We start from the raw sequence: 13,152 nt of genomic DNA on the forward strand, positions 1-13,152 counted from the left end.
GAGCAACTGGGCCCGTGAGCCACAACTACTGAGCCTGAGCGTCTGGAGCCTCTGCTCCGCAACAAGAGAGGCCGCGATAGTGAGAGGCCCGCGCACCGCGATGAAGAGTGGCCCCCACTCACCGCAACTGGAGAAAGCCCTCACACAGAAACGAAGACCCAACACAGCCAAAAATAAACATAATAAATAAATAATAAATAAAAAATTTTTTAAAAAAATAAATAAATAAAATGTAATAAATGTAATAAAATATAAGATAAAATGATATATAATTGTTAGCATTTCTTAAAGTGTAATTATTTCCTTTTTTCCAGAAACCTTTCAGGGAATTTGTTTTCATCATTATCTCAAGGAACTTTTGATTATCTTGGCTCATTACGATCTTTGTAAGTAAGAATTTTTCTCCTGTTTTAGTAAATACATTTTAGTGTTTTAAAATTAAGAAGTTATTATATGGCTTAAGAGACTTCATAGGAAAAGCTTGTGATTTTGCAATAATTAGAATCTCACTTGAGAACTTGCATTCACATTGAAAAACATACCATAAACCTTAATAATGTGTTTCAGGCTGGGCCGACCATTTTCTCCTTAGAATACTACTCTCTCTCTCTAATTTATATTTAAAGTAAATAAATTGGTAATGTTTTCTCTTTGTGTTTCCAAATCAGAAAATATTTTGTTCAGCTAATTAAATTCCCAAAGTATAAAATATGCCTCCCTCCCTATGAAGAATTTATAGTTAAGACTATGTTATGCTTTAGCGATTTAATTTTATCCTGTAACTCCATCCCCAAACTGAATTCACAACTTATTACTGAGATTTCTAGGCATGCTTACATAGAATGCCTGCTTTATGAAGTCAGTGTAAGGTCATATTTACATAATTCTCTGTAGCTTTAGAGCTGGCTGATGTTTTTCCCCCCAAAATGCAGTTTTATTAAGTGCAAGATTGTATAGGAGTTACTTTTGAAGCTAACTGTATTTTCAGATAAACCTTAATATATTTCAAAGTATAAGTTATAATGATTTCTGTTGGAATTACAGTTAAATATAATGTTTTTCAAATTTTTATGGTCTATGACATATGGGCTTGAGTCTCTTTTTCCAGTGAAAAATGTCTTCTCTGCCAGATGTCTCTGTTTGATGTATGCTGACTTCTTCCCTTTTTTCTCTTCCCCTCCCCTTCTCTTTTCCCTTCCCTCCTCCTCATCTTTCGTTTTCTAAATTTATCATTTCAGTCTCATTTAGCAGTTTTCATTGGAATGTAGCTGATAGGTTAGGCTCTCATGGTGCTCCTCACTATGGCAAACACATGTATGTACTTCTAGAATCACACTGCATCAAACTCTATCTGGTCTTTTTGGTACTGCTGCGGTTCTTATCCAGAAAACTGCTTTTTAGTGAAAACATCTCCTTTTAGTGGGCTCATGTCAGCCATTTCTGTGAAGTTTAGGAAATAAAGGCTGTAAAAACAATCTGGCTTTTGAGACCCTGGATAGCAGGAATGTAGGAAGTATTTTCATCCAAAAATTGGGCAAAATTGCCAGTGTTTATAACTGATAGTGCTGGAAACTGACCAGAAGGTGGTGCTTAGGAATTAGAAGTCAGCCAGTCATCCTAGTCAGATAAACACAATATAACCATGTGAAACAGTCATATATTGCTTTATGTTGCCAGAATTAACAGAGTTTGCAGGTATTTAAGCCAAGAACATGGCAGTGATGCTGGAAAAATTGCGGAAGGCTTCAAGATCCAGTATTTGTGCCACAGACTGGATGAAAGGGTAAAAGTTTGATAGACAAAAAGGATGGGGGTGTGGTATTCCAGTACCCTGGGCTTCAGGAGTTCGTTACATAGATGAGGAATAGATTTTGTTCACGTACCAACTTTGATTGAGAGTGGATTCACTCCCCGAATCAGCAGGGAAGGGAGCTGGGGTCAGGCATTTGGTGTCATCTCAAGGGAAAGGAGACCATAACCAGTTGATGGTACAGTATGTGCCGTAGCATGGTAAGGGCGAGCAGGAATGTGCTTGTCACCCAAAGGGTAAGCCAACATGAAGCAAAAGTGCTATTTAATTCATTCACCATAACCTCTAAATTGCATTTTGTATGCTACAGAGAATTTCAGACTGAGTATCTGCTGTGTGATTGTAACATACTGTGGATGCATCGCTGGGTAAAGGAGAGAAACATCACGGTACGGGACACACGGTGTGTTTATCCTAAGTCTCTTCAGGCCCAGCCAGTCACAGGCGTGAAGCAGGAGTTGTTGACATGCGGTAAGGAAGACAAACTGAGAAAGGGTTAACTGTATTTTCCTTGCTATCTTGTTTTTCCTGACAAACTGCAGAGTTCTGTTTACACATTGGGACTGATTACAACTGTCAGTCTTCATGGATTTGATAATATTTAGTTTTTGCTGACAATTAAGTCAGCTGGATTAAAAAACAATTTTTGATTGGTGTTTAAAGTTCTTAGGTTCTGAACAGCTTTCTTTATGAAGTCCAGTTTCAATAAATAGTATAGATCTTCAGATTTTCTAACAGCAAATCAGGAATTTGTTGATAGTAATAAAATCTCAGGATACAGTCACATTTTGTTGGTGGGGTATGAATTGATACAGCCTTTTTGAAGGATAGTTTGGCAATATGTATTGGTGTTCTTAAAGAATTGATACAACTTCATATAGTAATTCTGCATGTAGCGGTTAATTCTTAAGAAATCATCACCTATGTATGTAAGTCTTCAGACTTTGTGAACATATCCTAAATTCTCAAAAATAGGGCATTGGTTTAATTATGGCACATCAATTCAGTGAAATAGTATGCAGCTATTGAAAATCATGATTTTTAAGACTATCTGAAGGCTTGAGGGAAATAACACATTTACCATGTGCTAAATGAAAAACAAAAACATAAACCAAAAACAGTCCTTAAAATGATAGAGGTAGGTTCTAGTTTAGTCTTTTGTTTGAAAATAGACAACTGTATCAGTCTTTTCCTTTTATTTTTATTATCATTATTGTTTCACATGTAAAATATGCTCATTGGATTAAAGATTTATGAAAAGAAATAATGTATGCATATATCAAATTACCTTGGTGTACACTTTAAATAACTTATAATTTTGTCAGTTATACCTCCATAAAGCTGGGGGAAAAAATGAAAAACTAAAAGAAGAAAAAAACAAAACCCATACTTACATTCTTATCACTCATAGGTAGCTAATGTCAAGGATACCTTGGTGTGTCATCTCCTATACCTTTTTATTATGTTTTGTCCAAAATATCATACTCTAATGTTATTTTGTAACCTTTTGTAACTGGAAATGGTGTAAACTTGTTTCCTCATCGTATAGAAGATGCATACCAATCCATTATATAGATGTGGCCATAACTTTTATTTTTTCATTACAGAGATGTAGCCATAGCAATTTCCTTATTACTGCATATTTAGGTTAATAATTTCTCACTCCATAAACATTCAAAGGATTAATTTCCTTGTGTACATCTTTACATATTAGCTATTTAGGATAGAATACTACTAAAAGTAGAATTATTGTGTTAGACAAAGGGACTAAATATTTTAAAGGCTTTTAATGAGCCAAGAGATTTGTGTACATTTTTGCATATGTAGCTAAAACTCTCTTTTATTTTTCTTACTGGAAGGAAATATATCAGCTTTGTAAAAGTTGATATGAAATGGTTTCATTTTAATTTTACTTAACGGTGGTTTCATCTTGGACCCTCTTAATTCAGTAATAGCTTTGTTGATACTAACATTAGAATGCTGATTACTGAGGAATTTGTTTTTCCATTTTTAAAATTTCAATTAGAATTTCTATAATTTTAAATTTTGGAGTGTGAATATAGTATTGTATTTGTTAACTGAGTCTTTATTTTACTGTCTCTAGATCCTCCCCTTGAATTACCGTCTTTCTACATGACTCCATCTCATCGTCAAGTTGTGTTTGAAGGAGACAGCCTTCCTTTCCAGTGCATGGCTTCATATATTGATCAAGACATGCAAGTGTTATGGTATCAGGATGGGCGAATAGTCGAAACTGATGAATCCCAAGGTATCTTTGTTGAAAAGAACATGATTCACAACTGCTCATTGATTGCAAGGTAAACTTTTTTTAGATGAGGAATTGTCTCTGTGGATTTTATTTATCATTTCGGAATTGTACTGTTTGGTTAGAATTTGAATGAATATTTTACCTTCTTGCATTTAAAAAAGCAAACTTCTGACATTTCTTTTCCTGATTGTTACTTATCTTCTAAAATTAAATAGCTATCTTTTCCATCCAGTTTTGGAGGAAAAAAGCATAGGATAAAAGGGAAACACTGTTTAAAAGTGGGAGACTTTTTGTTTAAAGTCTTAAGAGGAAAAAATGTAAACTTTTAGTGCCAAACTTAATTTCTAACAATTTCCTTGTACTAATAAGCTTAGAATTTCACTTTTGGGAATCACCTAATTTTCACTGTCTTATGATTAATGTAACATTTTAAGATACTTCCTTTTTTCACCCCACTAGTATAAAAGAATATAACACCTGTCAACCCCACGATTGGTGCAAGCACAGCAATAGTTAATTTGAATGAACTTAAAGTACAAAAAACAGGATAAAAATAAATATGATGTTATCACTTATCATATTTTATTTTGGTAAAATCTTAATCTGTAGGTATTGAATTTTCTCTTTCCTTCTCTCTGCCTCTCTTTCTGTCTCTGTGTATCTCTCCAAGCCTTTTTCTGTCTCTCTCTGTCTTTCCTTCCTACCAATTTCATAAAGATAGACCTCAGCTTGAATATTGAAGAGTAGATCTGGAGTTTCTCTGTAGTTTCTCAACTCTCTCCTGGGGGCACTTTAGGGTAGTATTACAAAAGCATCATGAAAAAATTACCAAGAAACTAAAAGCTGTCTGAGTTGAGACTCAGGTTTGGGAATTTTGAGGTTCGAATATTCTGTTTTATAATATCTCTTTCTCTTCTGAGATTTCCTATCTGTCTGTTAGAAGCGTATCTTCATTTGTGTCTTTTAACTTTTATAGTAGATACCCTTAAATCCTTGCTTTCTTATTCCAGTATCTGGGTCATCTTGGGATCATCACCTTGACTATTTTTCTTATGAATATGGTTTATATTTCCCTATTTTAAAAATACTGTTTATATGTCTGGTAACGTTGGATTGTATCCTGGACATTGTGAATGATTTACTATAGAGAAGTTGACAGAGTACAGCTTAATGGGTCCAATCTGGCCTATGAATTTTTTTTTATAGTTTTAAATGGTTACATTTCAAATGGTTATATAAGTACCTACATAATATTCTCAGTGTTGCTTCTTGGTCAGCAAAGCCTAAAGTATTTACTATCTGGCCTTCAAAGAAAAAGTTTGCTGACCCCTGACTCTGGATTCCTTTGTATTCTTCTCAAGACAGCTGATTTTGTTTCATTGAACAGTTACCTTGGTTAAATTCAAACTCCTAGATCTGGCTTTTCTGTATTAGGCAGCCACTGAAATCTGCTTGGTGTTTGTCCTGTCTACCTGTAGGTCAGGGTCAGTTAAAGAGCTGGGTGGATTTTATATGCAGAAGTTTGGGCTTCCAGCCAGGCTCCTTTCTACCTCTGTCCTCTGATTTTTCAACCAGTAAGATTTTGAGTTTCTATTTGAATAATGCCTCCCCTTGGGCAAAAGCCATTAAGAAAATTTCCTGGTTACTCCCCACTGCCAATCCCTTCTTCCTACTGTCAGGTCCTCTTTGGTTTCTGCTTGCTTTGGTCCAATCTCCATGTGTTCAGATAGTTATCATATTGTAGTTTTGTTCACAGCTTATAACTAACTGTTAATTGCAGGGAGGGTGGTTTGATAGGAGCCACTCTGCTATTACCAGAAGCAGAGTTCTTTTATTAGGGGATAAGATTGTTAGGAAAGTTTTTTATATGTTCTTTGCACTTAACATTAAGTTCTAGTGAGAAGATTCTAATTGTTACATTATTTTTACTGTGTGATAATTTCACAAGTGTATACATACGTCAAAACTTAGCAAACTGTATATATATGTATTTTTTTGACTGCGTTGGGTCTTGGTTGCTGCGTGCGGGCTTTCTCTAGCTGCGGCGAGCAGGGGCTACTCTTCGTTGCGGTGTGCGGGCTTCTCATTGCAGTGGCTTCTCTTGTTGCAGAGCACAGGCTCTAGGCGCTCGGCTTCAGTAGTTGCAGCACGTGGACCCGCGGGCTCAGTAGTTGTGGCGCACGGGCTTAGTTGCTCCGCGGCATGTGGGATCTTCCTGGACCAGGGATAGAACCCGTTTCCCCTGCATTGGCAGGTGGATTCTCAACCACTGCACCACCAGGGAAGTCCCCAAATTGTATATTTTAAGCAGTTTATTTTCTGAGTAGACAATAATTGACATATAATACAACAGAAAAGCTTTAAAAATGTAATAGAACCCTTTTCTGAATAAAAGAGCCTTTTTTAAAAAATTTTATTGAAAAGTATAATTGATTTACAGTGTTGTGTTAATTTCTGCTCTACAGCAAAGTGACTGAATTATATGTATATTATTCTTTTTCATATTCTTTTCCATTATTGTTTATCACAGGATATTGGATATAGTTCCAAGAGCTTTAATTTAACTCTTAAATTTTGTAGCTATAAAGTAACTAGATTTACTTTATAAATTTATTTCTGTAAGTCATGCTTAAATTAATCTAAATTCCTTTAGCATTACAAAAAAAATTAATTCTAAGGATAGCAACTTCGCCTAACATTTTTTTGTTGGTAGGGACACTTACCAAAGTGAAAATCTTTCATATGAAGACTGAGAAGTCCTTTACACAGAGTTAACCCCAGAATAATAAAGAAGTTGTAGGAAAAGGAAATATGTGGTTATTGGACTGGTTAACCTCATACACCTCTTGATTCTTCATTGGTCTCCTCATGTCATTGATCCTTCATTAGTAAGAATCAGAGTTTGTATTTTTCCTAGACACTGAAATTGAAGCTACCTCCTTCTCCTTAAATCTCCTAATATGTCGTGTTGAGGATTCCTGAAAAATTTATTCCGATAATTGGTTTTAGACATTGAAGGTATTGCTGAAAGTTAGGTTAGGACCATTTTCCCCAGAGGGTAGGCTAATGTATCCTGGGGTGCCACAGTGTGTTAACGGAGGTTCTGTGTGGTATTTTAAGTGTTTGAGCATAGTGATACTGGACATTTGTGAGACACCACACAGCTACCAGCTCCAGGCAGTTAGGGTGTTGAATTTACATGATGCTGCATCCCTTTTGCTGGTGCCATACTTTAGATAATGGGATTTTGACAATTACTATGGTGCAAAGCAAGTAGTGTGTAAAAATCATTTTGGAACAAGGAATATGGATATCACTGATCTGTATCTAATGTTTGATTAATTTTGGAGTGCCCAGTAGGCATGCACAACCCATTAGGAAGTAGTTGTGGTTAAGAATGAAATATTTTAATTGACGTGTGGTTTTTTTTCAAATGGCTACTAAGTTATTAGGACATATATACACAGTTTTAGGATTGCATTTAGTCATTGGAGCCACCCTAGGTGTTTTTTTTTGTTTTTCTTTCTATTTTATTCTGTTACAGTCAATTGCATTTTTTTTTAACATCTTTATTGGAGTATAATTGCTTTACAATGTTGTGTTAGTTTCTGCTGTATAACAAGGTGAATCAGCTATACGTATACATATAACCCCATACCCCCTTTCTCTTGCACCTCCCTCCTACCCTCCCTATCCCACCCCTCTAGGTGGTCACAAAGCACCAAGCTGATCTCCCTGTGCTATGCGGCTGCTTCCCACTAGCTATCTATTTTACATTTGGTAGTGTATATATGTCCATGCCACTCTCTCACTTCGTCCCAGCTTACCCTTCCCCCTCCCCATGTCCTCCAGTCCATTTTCTACATCTGCGTCTTTATTCCTGTCCTGCCTCTAGGTTCATCAGAACCATTTTTTTTTTTTTTAGATTCCATATGTATGCATTAGCATACGGTATTTATTTTTCTCTTTCTGGCTTACTGCACTCTGTATGACAGACTCTAGGTCTATCCACCTCACTACAAATAACTCAGTTTCATGTCTTTTTATGGCTGAGTAATATTCCATTGTATATATGTGCCACATCTTCTTTATCCATTCATCTGTCGATGGACACTTACGATGCTTCCATGCCCTGGCTATTGTAAATAGAGCTGCAATGAACATTGTGGTACGTGACTCTTTTTGAATTATGTTTTTCTTGGGGTATATGCTCAGTAGTGGGATTGCTGGGTTGTATGGTAGTTCTACTTTTAGTTTTTTAAGGAACCTCCATACTGTTCTCCATAGTGGCTGTATCAATTTACATTCCCACCAACAGTGCAAGAGGGTTCCCTTTTCTCCACACCTTCTCCAGCATTTATTGTTTGTAGATTTTTTGATGATGGCCATTCTGACTGGTGTGAGGTGATAGCTCATTATAGTTTTGATTTGCATTTCTCTAATGATTAGTGATGTTGAGCATCCTTTCATGTGTTTGTTGGCAATCTGTATCCCTTCTTTGGAGAAATGTGTATTTAGGTCTTCTGCCCATTTTTGGATTAGGTTGTTTGTTTTTTTGATATTGAGCTGCATGAGCTGCTTGTAAATTTTGGAGATTAATCCTTTGTCAGTTGCTTCGTTTGCAAATATTTTCTCCCGTTCTGAGGGTTGTCTTTTCGTCTTGTTTATGTTATCCTTTGCTGTGCAAAAGCTTTTAAGTTTCATTAGGTCCCACTTGTTTATTTTTGTTTTTATTTCCATTTCTCTAGGAGGTGGGTCAGAAAGGATCTTGCTGTGATTTATGTCATAGGGTGTTCTGCCTATTTTTTCCTCTAAGAGTTTGATAGTGTCTGGCCTTACATTTAGGTCTGTAATCCATTTTGAGTTTATTTTTGTGTATGGTGTTAGGGAGTGTTCTAATTTCATTCTTTTACATGTATCTGTCCAGTTTTCCCAGCACCACTTACTGAAGAGGCTGTCTTTTCTACATTGTATATTCTTCCCTCCTTTATCAAAGATAAGGTGACCATATGTGTGTGGGTTTATCTCTGGGCTTTCTATCCTGTTCCATTGATGTACATTTCTGTTTTTGTGCCAGTACCATACTGTCTTGATTACTGTAGCTTTGTAGTATAGTCTGAACTCAGCCTCATTCCTCCAGCTTCATTTTTCTTTCTCAAGATTATTTTGGCTCTTTGGGGTCTTTTGTGTTTCCATACAAACTGTAAAATTTTTTGTTCTAGTTCTGTGAAAAATACCATTGGTAGTTTGATAGAGATTGCATTGAATTTGTAGCTTGCTTTCACCCTAGGTGTTTCTTTTAGGCTCGGGGCATTGTGGAAGTTATCTAGTCAGTGAAGGAACCATGAACCAAGAAAATTTGGGGATCTCTGGATTAGAGAATGCCTTTTATTGCCAAAAATGTTTATCCACTTCTTCCTAGTTCAATAGAGTTATGCAAAGTATAATGTTTGACAGACTTTCTGGTTATTTAAATTCAATGTCAAACTCTTCTGTGTCATTTTACCTTGAATATATTTATTTCAATGTTTTAGTTTGTTTACTAACTTAGTAAAGATGATAAATATTTTCTTTGATTCAGAATCACAGTGCTTCATAGTCTTTATTAGAACATTTGTTGTTGTGTAGCCATTAATGATTTTAGGAAGCTAGAAAAATGTGTTTTAATTTCAAGGCATTATTTTGTTAAGTTAATTAAAATTATACATGCTTTATGTCTAATGATTTATTTGTATTTACATGAAAGCAAAGTATAGTAGACCATGTGGGGGGAATAAAGTTTAATTGAAGGTTCTGACATTTGCTCTTTTTTTTTTTTTTTTTTAATTTATTATTTATTTATTATTTTTATTTTTGGCTGTGTTGGGTCTTCGTTTCTGGGCGAGGGCTTCCTCCAGTTGCGGCAAGTGGGGGCCACTCTTCATCGCGGCGCGCAGGCCTCTCACTATCGCGGCCTCTCTTGTTGAGGAGCACAGGCTCCAGATGCGCAGGCTCAGTAGTTGTGGCTCACGGGCCCAGTTGCTCCGCGGCATGTGGGATCTTCCCAGACCAGGGCTCGAACCCGTGTCCCCTGCATTGGCAGGCAGATTCTCAACCACTGCGCCACCAGGGAAGCCCTGCTCTTTAATTAATAGGTTTTATATTAGAGAATTATGATTTCATCTTGAAAGTTGAATTTTCTGACAGCTATTTAGAAATATAGCTGTTATTATAAGTTGAAGTGTGCTTTTAAATGGAAAGCTACTTTTGTTAAAGCATTAATTGGTAATTTATTAAATCTTTTTAGAGACAGGTTTTAACCCCTTTTCCACAAAATATTTCATTTTAAATATTAATTACACACTTCATAATATTAGTCTTCTTCATGCTTGAGTATGGATCTGAAAAGGTAGATGTAACTTGGAAACTCTCTATTAGTTTTTTTTTAAATTATCATTTTGTTTTTGATTTTTTCTTTTTTTATTGAAGTATAGTTGATTTATAATGTGTTAGTTTCAGTTGTACAGCAAAGTGATTCAGTTATACATGTATGCATGCATCTATTTCAGATTCTTCTCCCTTATAGGTTATTCCAAAATATTGAGTGAAGTTCCCTGCTGGTTACCATTTTATATATAGGAGTGTGTGTATACTGATCCCAAACACCTAATTTATCCCTCCTCCCCCCTTTCCCCTTTGGTAACCATAAGTTTGTTTTCTATGTCTCTGGGTCTATTTCTGTTTTTATTGCTTGTATGTGTAATTTTAAAAAAAAAAGGTTACAAATGAACTTACAGACAAAACAGAAATTGACTCTCCTTTAGTTTTGCTGAAGGAAGTGCCATGATGTTTCTGCCTTGGCACTTGGTTTCTGCTCCCTGTGGTGGCCTGCCCTCCCTTTTCTTGGAGGGAGAAGTCTCAGTGCCACTCCATTCATTCTTCTGCTATAGCTTTTACTGTAGTATTTTAGGTCTCTCTTTACCTGCCTGTCTTGACTTGCTGCTGAAGTATTTAAATGGAGGGGTTATTTTATTATTATTATTATTTTTTTTAATCTAGCAAGCAAGCACTTGGCCTACAGCATACATTCATGTTTGCTCAAAGAATGATCGAAGCACATGTTGTCTTCCTTCTTGCCTAACCATATTTTCTCTCTCTTTAAACTCTTTCTTCATACAGTGCCCTAACCATTTCTAATATTCAGGCTGGATCGACTGGAAATTGGGGCTGTCATGTCCAGTCCAAACGTGGGAACAATACGAGAACCGTCGATATTGTGGTCTTAGAAAGCTCTGCGCAGTACTGTCCTCCCGAGAGGGTGGTAAACAATAAAGGGGATTTCAGGTCAGTGACATGGAGAGTGCTGGAAAGGGCTGACTGGCCCCTCATCTTTTTATTCTCAAAGGCATAGACATATGTGATCAGTCTCCTATCCTCAGAAAGAAAATTTGAGAAATGTATGTGTATTCACATATATATCCTTATATATCTAAGGACTACCCATAAGTGATTCCAGAATCATTTGTGGAGATTAAAAGTAGAAACAGGTGCCTGAACTTTATCTCAGATCTATTGATTTATGAGTCTCTGAAGGCTAAGCCAGAAGTGTTCATTTTTATCAGGTGGTTTTGTTGTAAAAGTTAAGAACCACTACTTTAGGAAACAGTTTGGAAATTCTACTAAAATAGTGTGCTAATAGCATTTCCTGGTTTTTTTAAGGGCTTTTTTTGGATGACCTTTGGAAGGTTTTGTGGTGCTAATTGACTTTTAACCATAGGCAGTTAAGTAGACATCATAATTAGCAGAAACACATAACCATTTTTCCTCCCCTTTGGTTCTTCTGGCAATTAAGCAAGAGGGACTTTGAGAAAGGAAGACTGTTGGGTGGTCTGAAAGCTGGGGAGCCACTAGTGTTGGACTCTGTTAAGATGATCAGAATGGGTTAAGTACTGCGATTTGTTTGCTATTTTTTTAGTAGAAAGTTTAGAATTTGTGAGAGCTAACAACTTTCACCTTAGACTCTCCTTACTTTCGAAGTTGCTTTAAAACATTATCTTTAAATATGTTATTTACCTAAAGTTCTTTATGTTTAGAATTTTAGTAATGAGTTATGTAGTTAATATAAATGAAGGGAAATATGTAGCTCTGTAAAGCAGCATAAAGATTGTTGAATACCCAGTTTATAGCTGTCTTATGATTGGTGGTATTGCTGCCTTGTGGCTGTAAGTCTGATTTTTAAGGATAAGAAAAAAAGCCCTTTGGTGTTAATCTTTCAAGTCAAAGGTAAAGAAGCAATAACATCTTTACCTCAGCTACTTCTTCATTGATTTTTTAAAAATTGTCTTTCGTCCTCCTCCCCCTCCCCCTTTTAAAATTCTCCTTGACATGAATGTGTGGAAATCACAATTTATTATTGCCAATGGATAAGTTTTGTATGTGGATTAACTGTTAATCTATAATATTTAAATATTTAAAGTATACTTTAAAGTGCAATATATAACATTTGTTAATTTTGTTAAATTCAGCATCTTCATTAAATAGTCATAGTATGTTTTCTCCTTAGGGTGGATTTTCTGTTTTTACTCATAGTTTTGGAGTATTTTCCATTTTTAAAAATAGAAGTAGAGTCTAATCATTTAACTGATTAATGAATTATTTATCTTTTGACATTCCATAAGATATTATACAGTTACAACTTCCACTGCATTAATAAGATTTAGTTTAGTCTTGCTTGATCTTTTATATAGTTTTTCATAATGCATTCTATTTTGGTGTGGCTGATATTATAATTTAGCAGTTCATATGTTATGAGTCAGCTATAACTTTTATTAAATATGTTATTTTCATTCCCAGTTTTGGAGAAATAGAGCTCAAATAACAAAGATTTCTCTCAATCCAGTTAGTGCTGGTCCATACCAGCAGGTCAGTGTAGTCACTTCAGTTGCACAGTGACTGTACAATTTATCTGGGCTTCACCCAGATATATTCGGTTGTATATGGTATTGGACGTCTTCAAGACCCACCCCCACCCCCGCCATCCCAGCCAAGCGCAGAAGTTTGCTAAAAGGACTTATGGGATTCAGCGTATAGCTGT

General features: G+C 35.7%; 1 protein-coding gene across 6 annotated transcripts in view; it reads left to right on the forward strand.

Moving 5' to 3' along the window:
- ADGRA3 (adhesion G protein-coupled receptor A3) overlaps positions 1 to 13,152 on the forward strand; it is a 119,487-nt gene that overhangs the window by 56,355 nt on the left and 49,980 nt on the right. For 5 of the 6 annotated variants that reach the window (XR_014263726.1, XM_082462044.1, XM_082462045.1 and 2 more), the window contains 4 exons: positions 315 to 386; positions 2,121 to 2,281; positions 3,915 to 4,128; positions 11,238 to 11,402. Coding sequence is in view for 5 of the 6 variants with exons in the window: in XM_082462044.1 (XP_082318170.1) it covers positions 315 to 386; positions 2,121 to 2,281; positions 3,915 to 4,128; positions 11,238 to 11,402 (612 nt within the window). In the remaining variant the exon portion in view is untranslated. The remainder of the gene's footprint in view (positions 1 to 314; positions 387 to 2,120; positions 2,282 to 3,914; positions 4,129 to 11,237; positions 11,403 to 13,152) is intronic. The other variant, XM_082462046.1, reaches the window with a different exon arrangement.

Source organism: Balaenoptera physalus (genome assembly GCF_965194825.1).
Source record: "Balaenoptera physalus genome assembly, chromosome: 5".
NCBI lineage: Eukaryota > Metazoa > Chordata > Mammalia > Artiodactyla > Balaenopteridae > Balaenoptera > Balaenoptera physalus.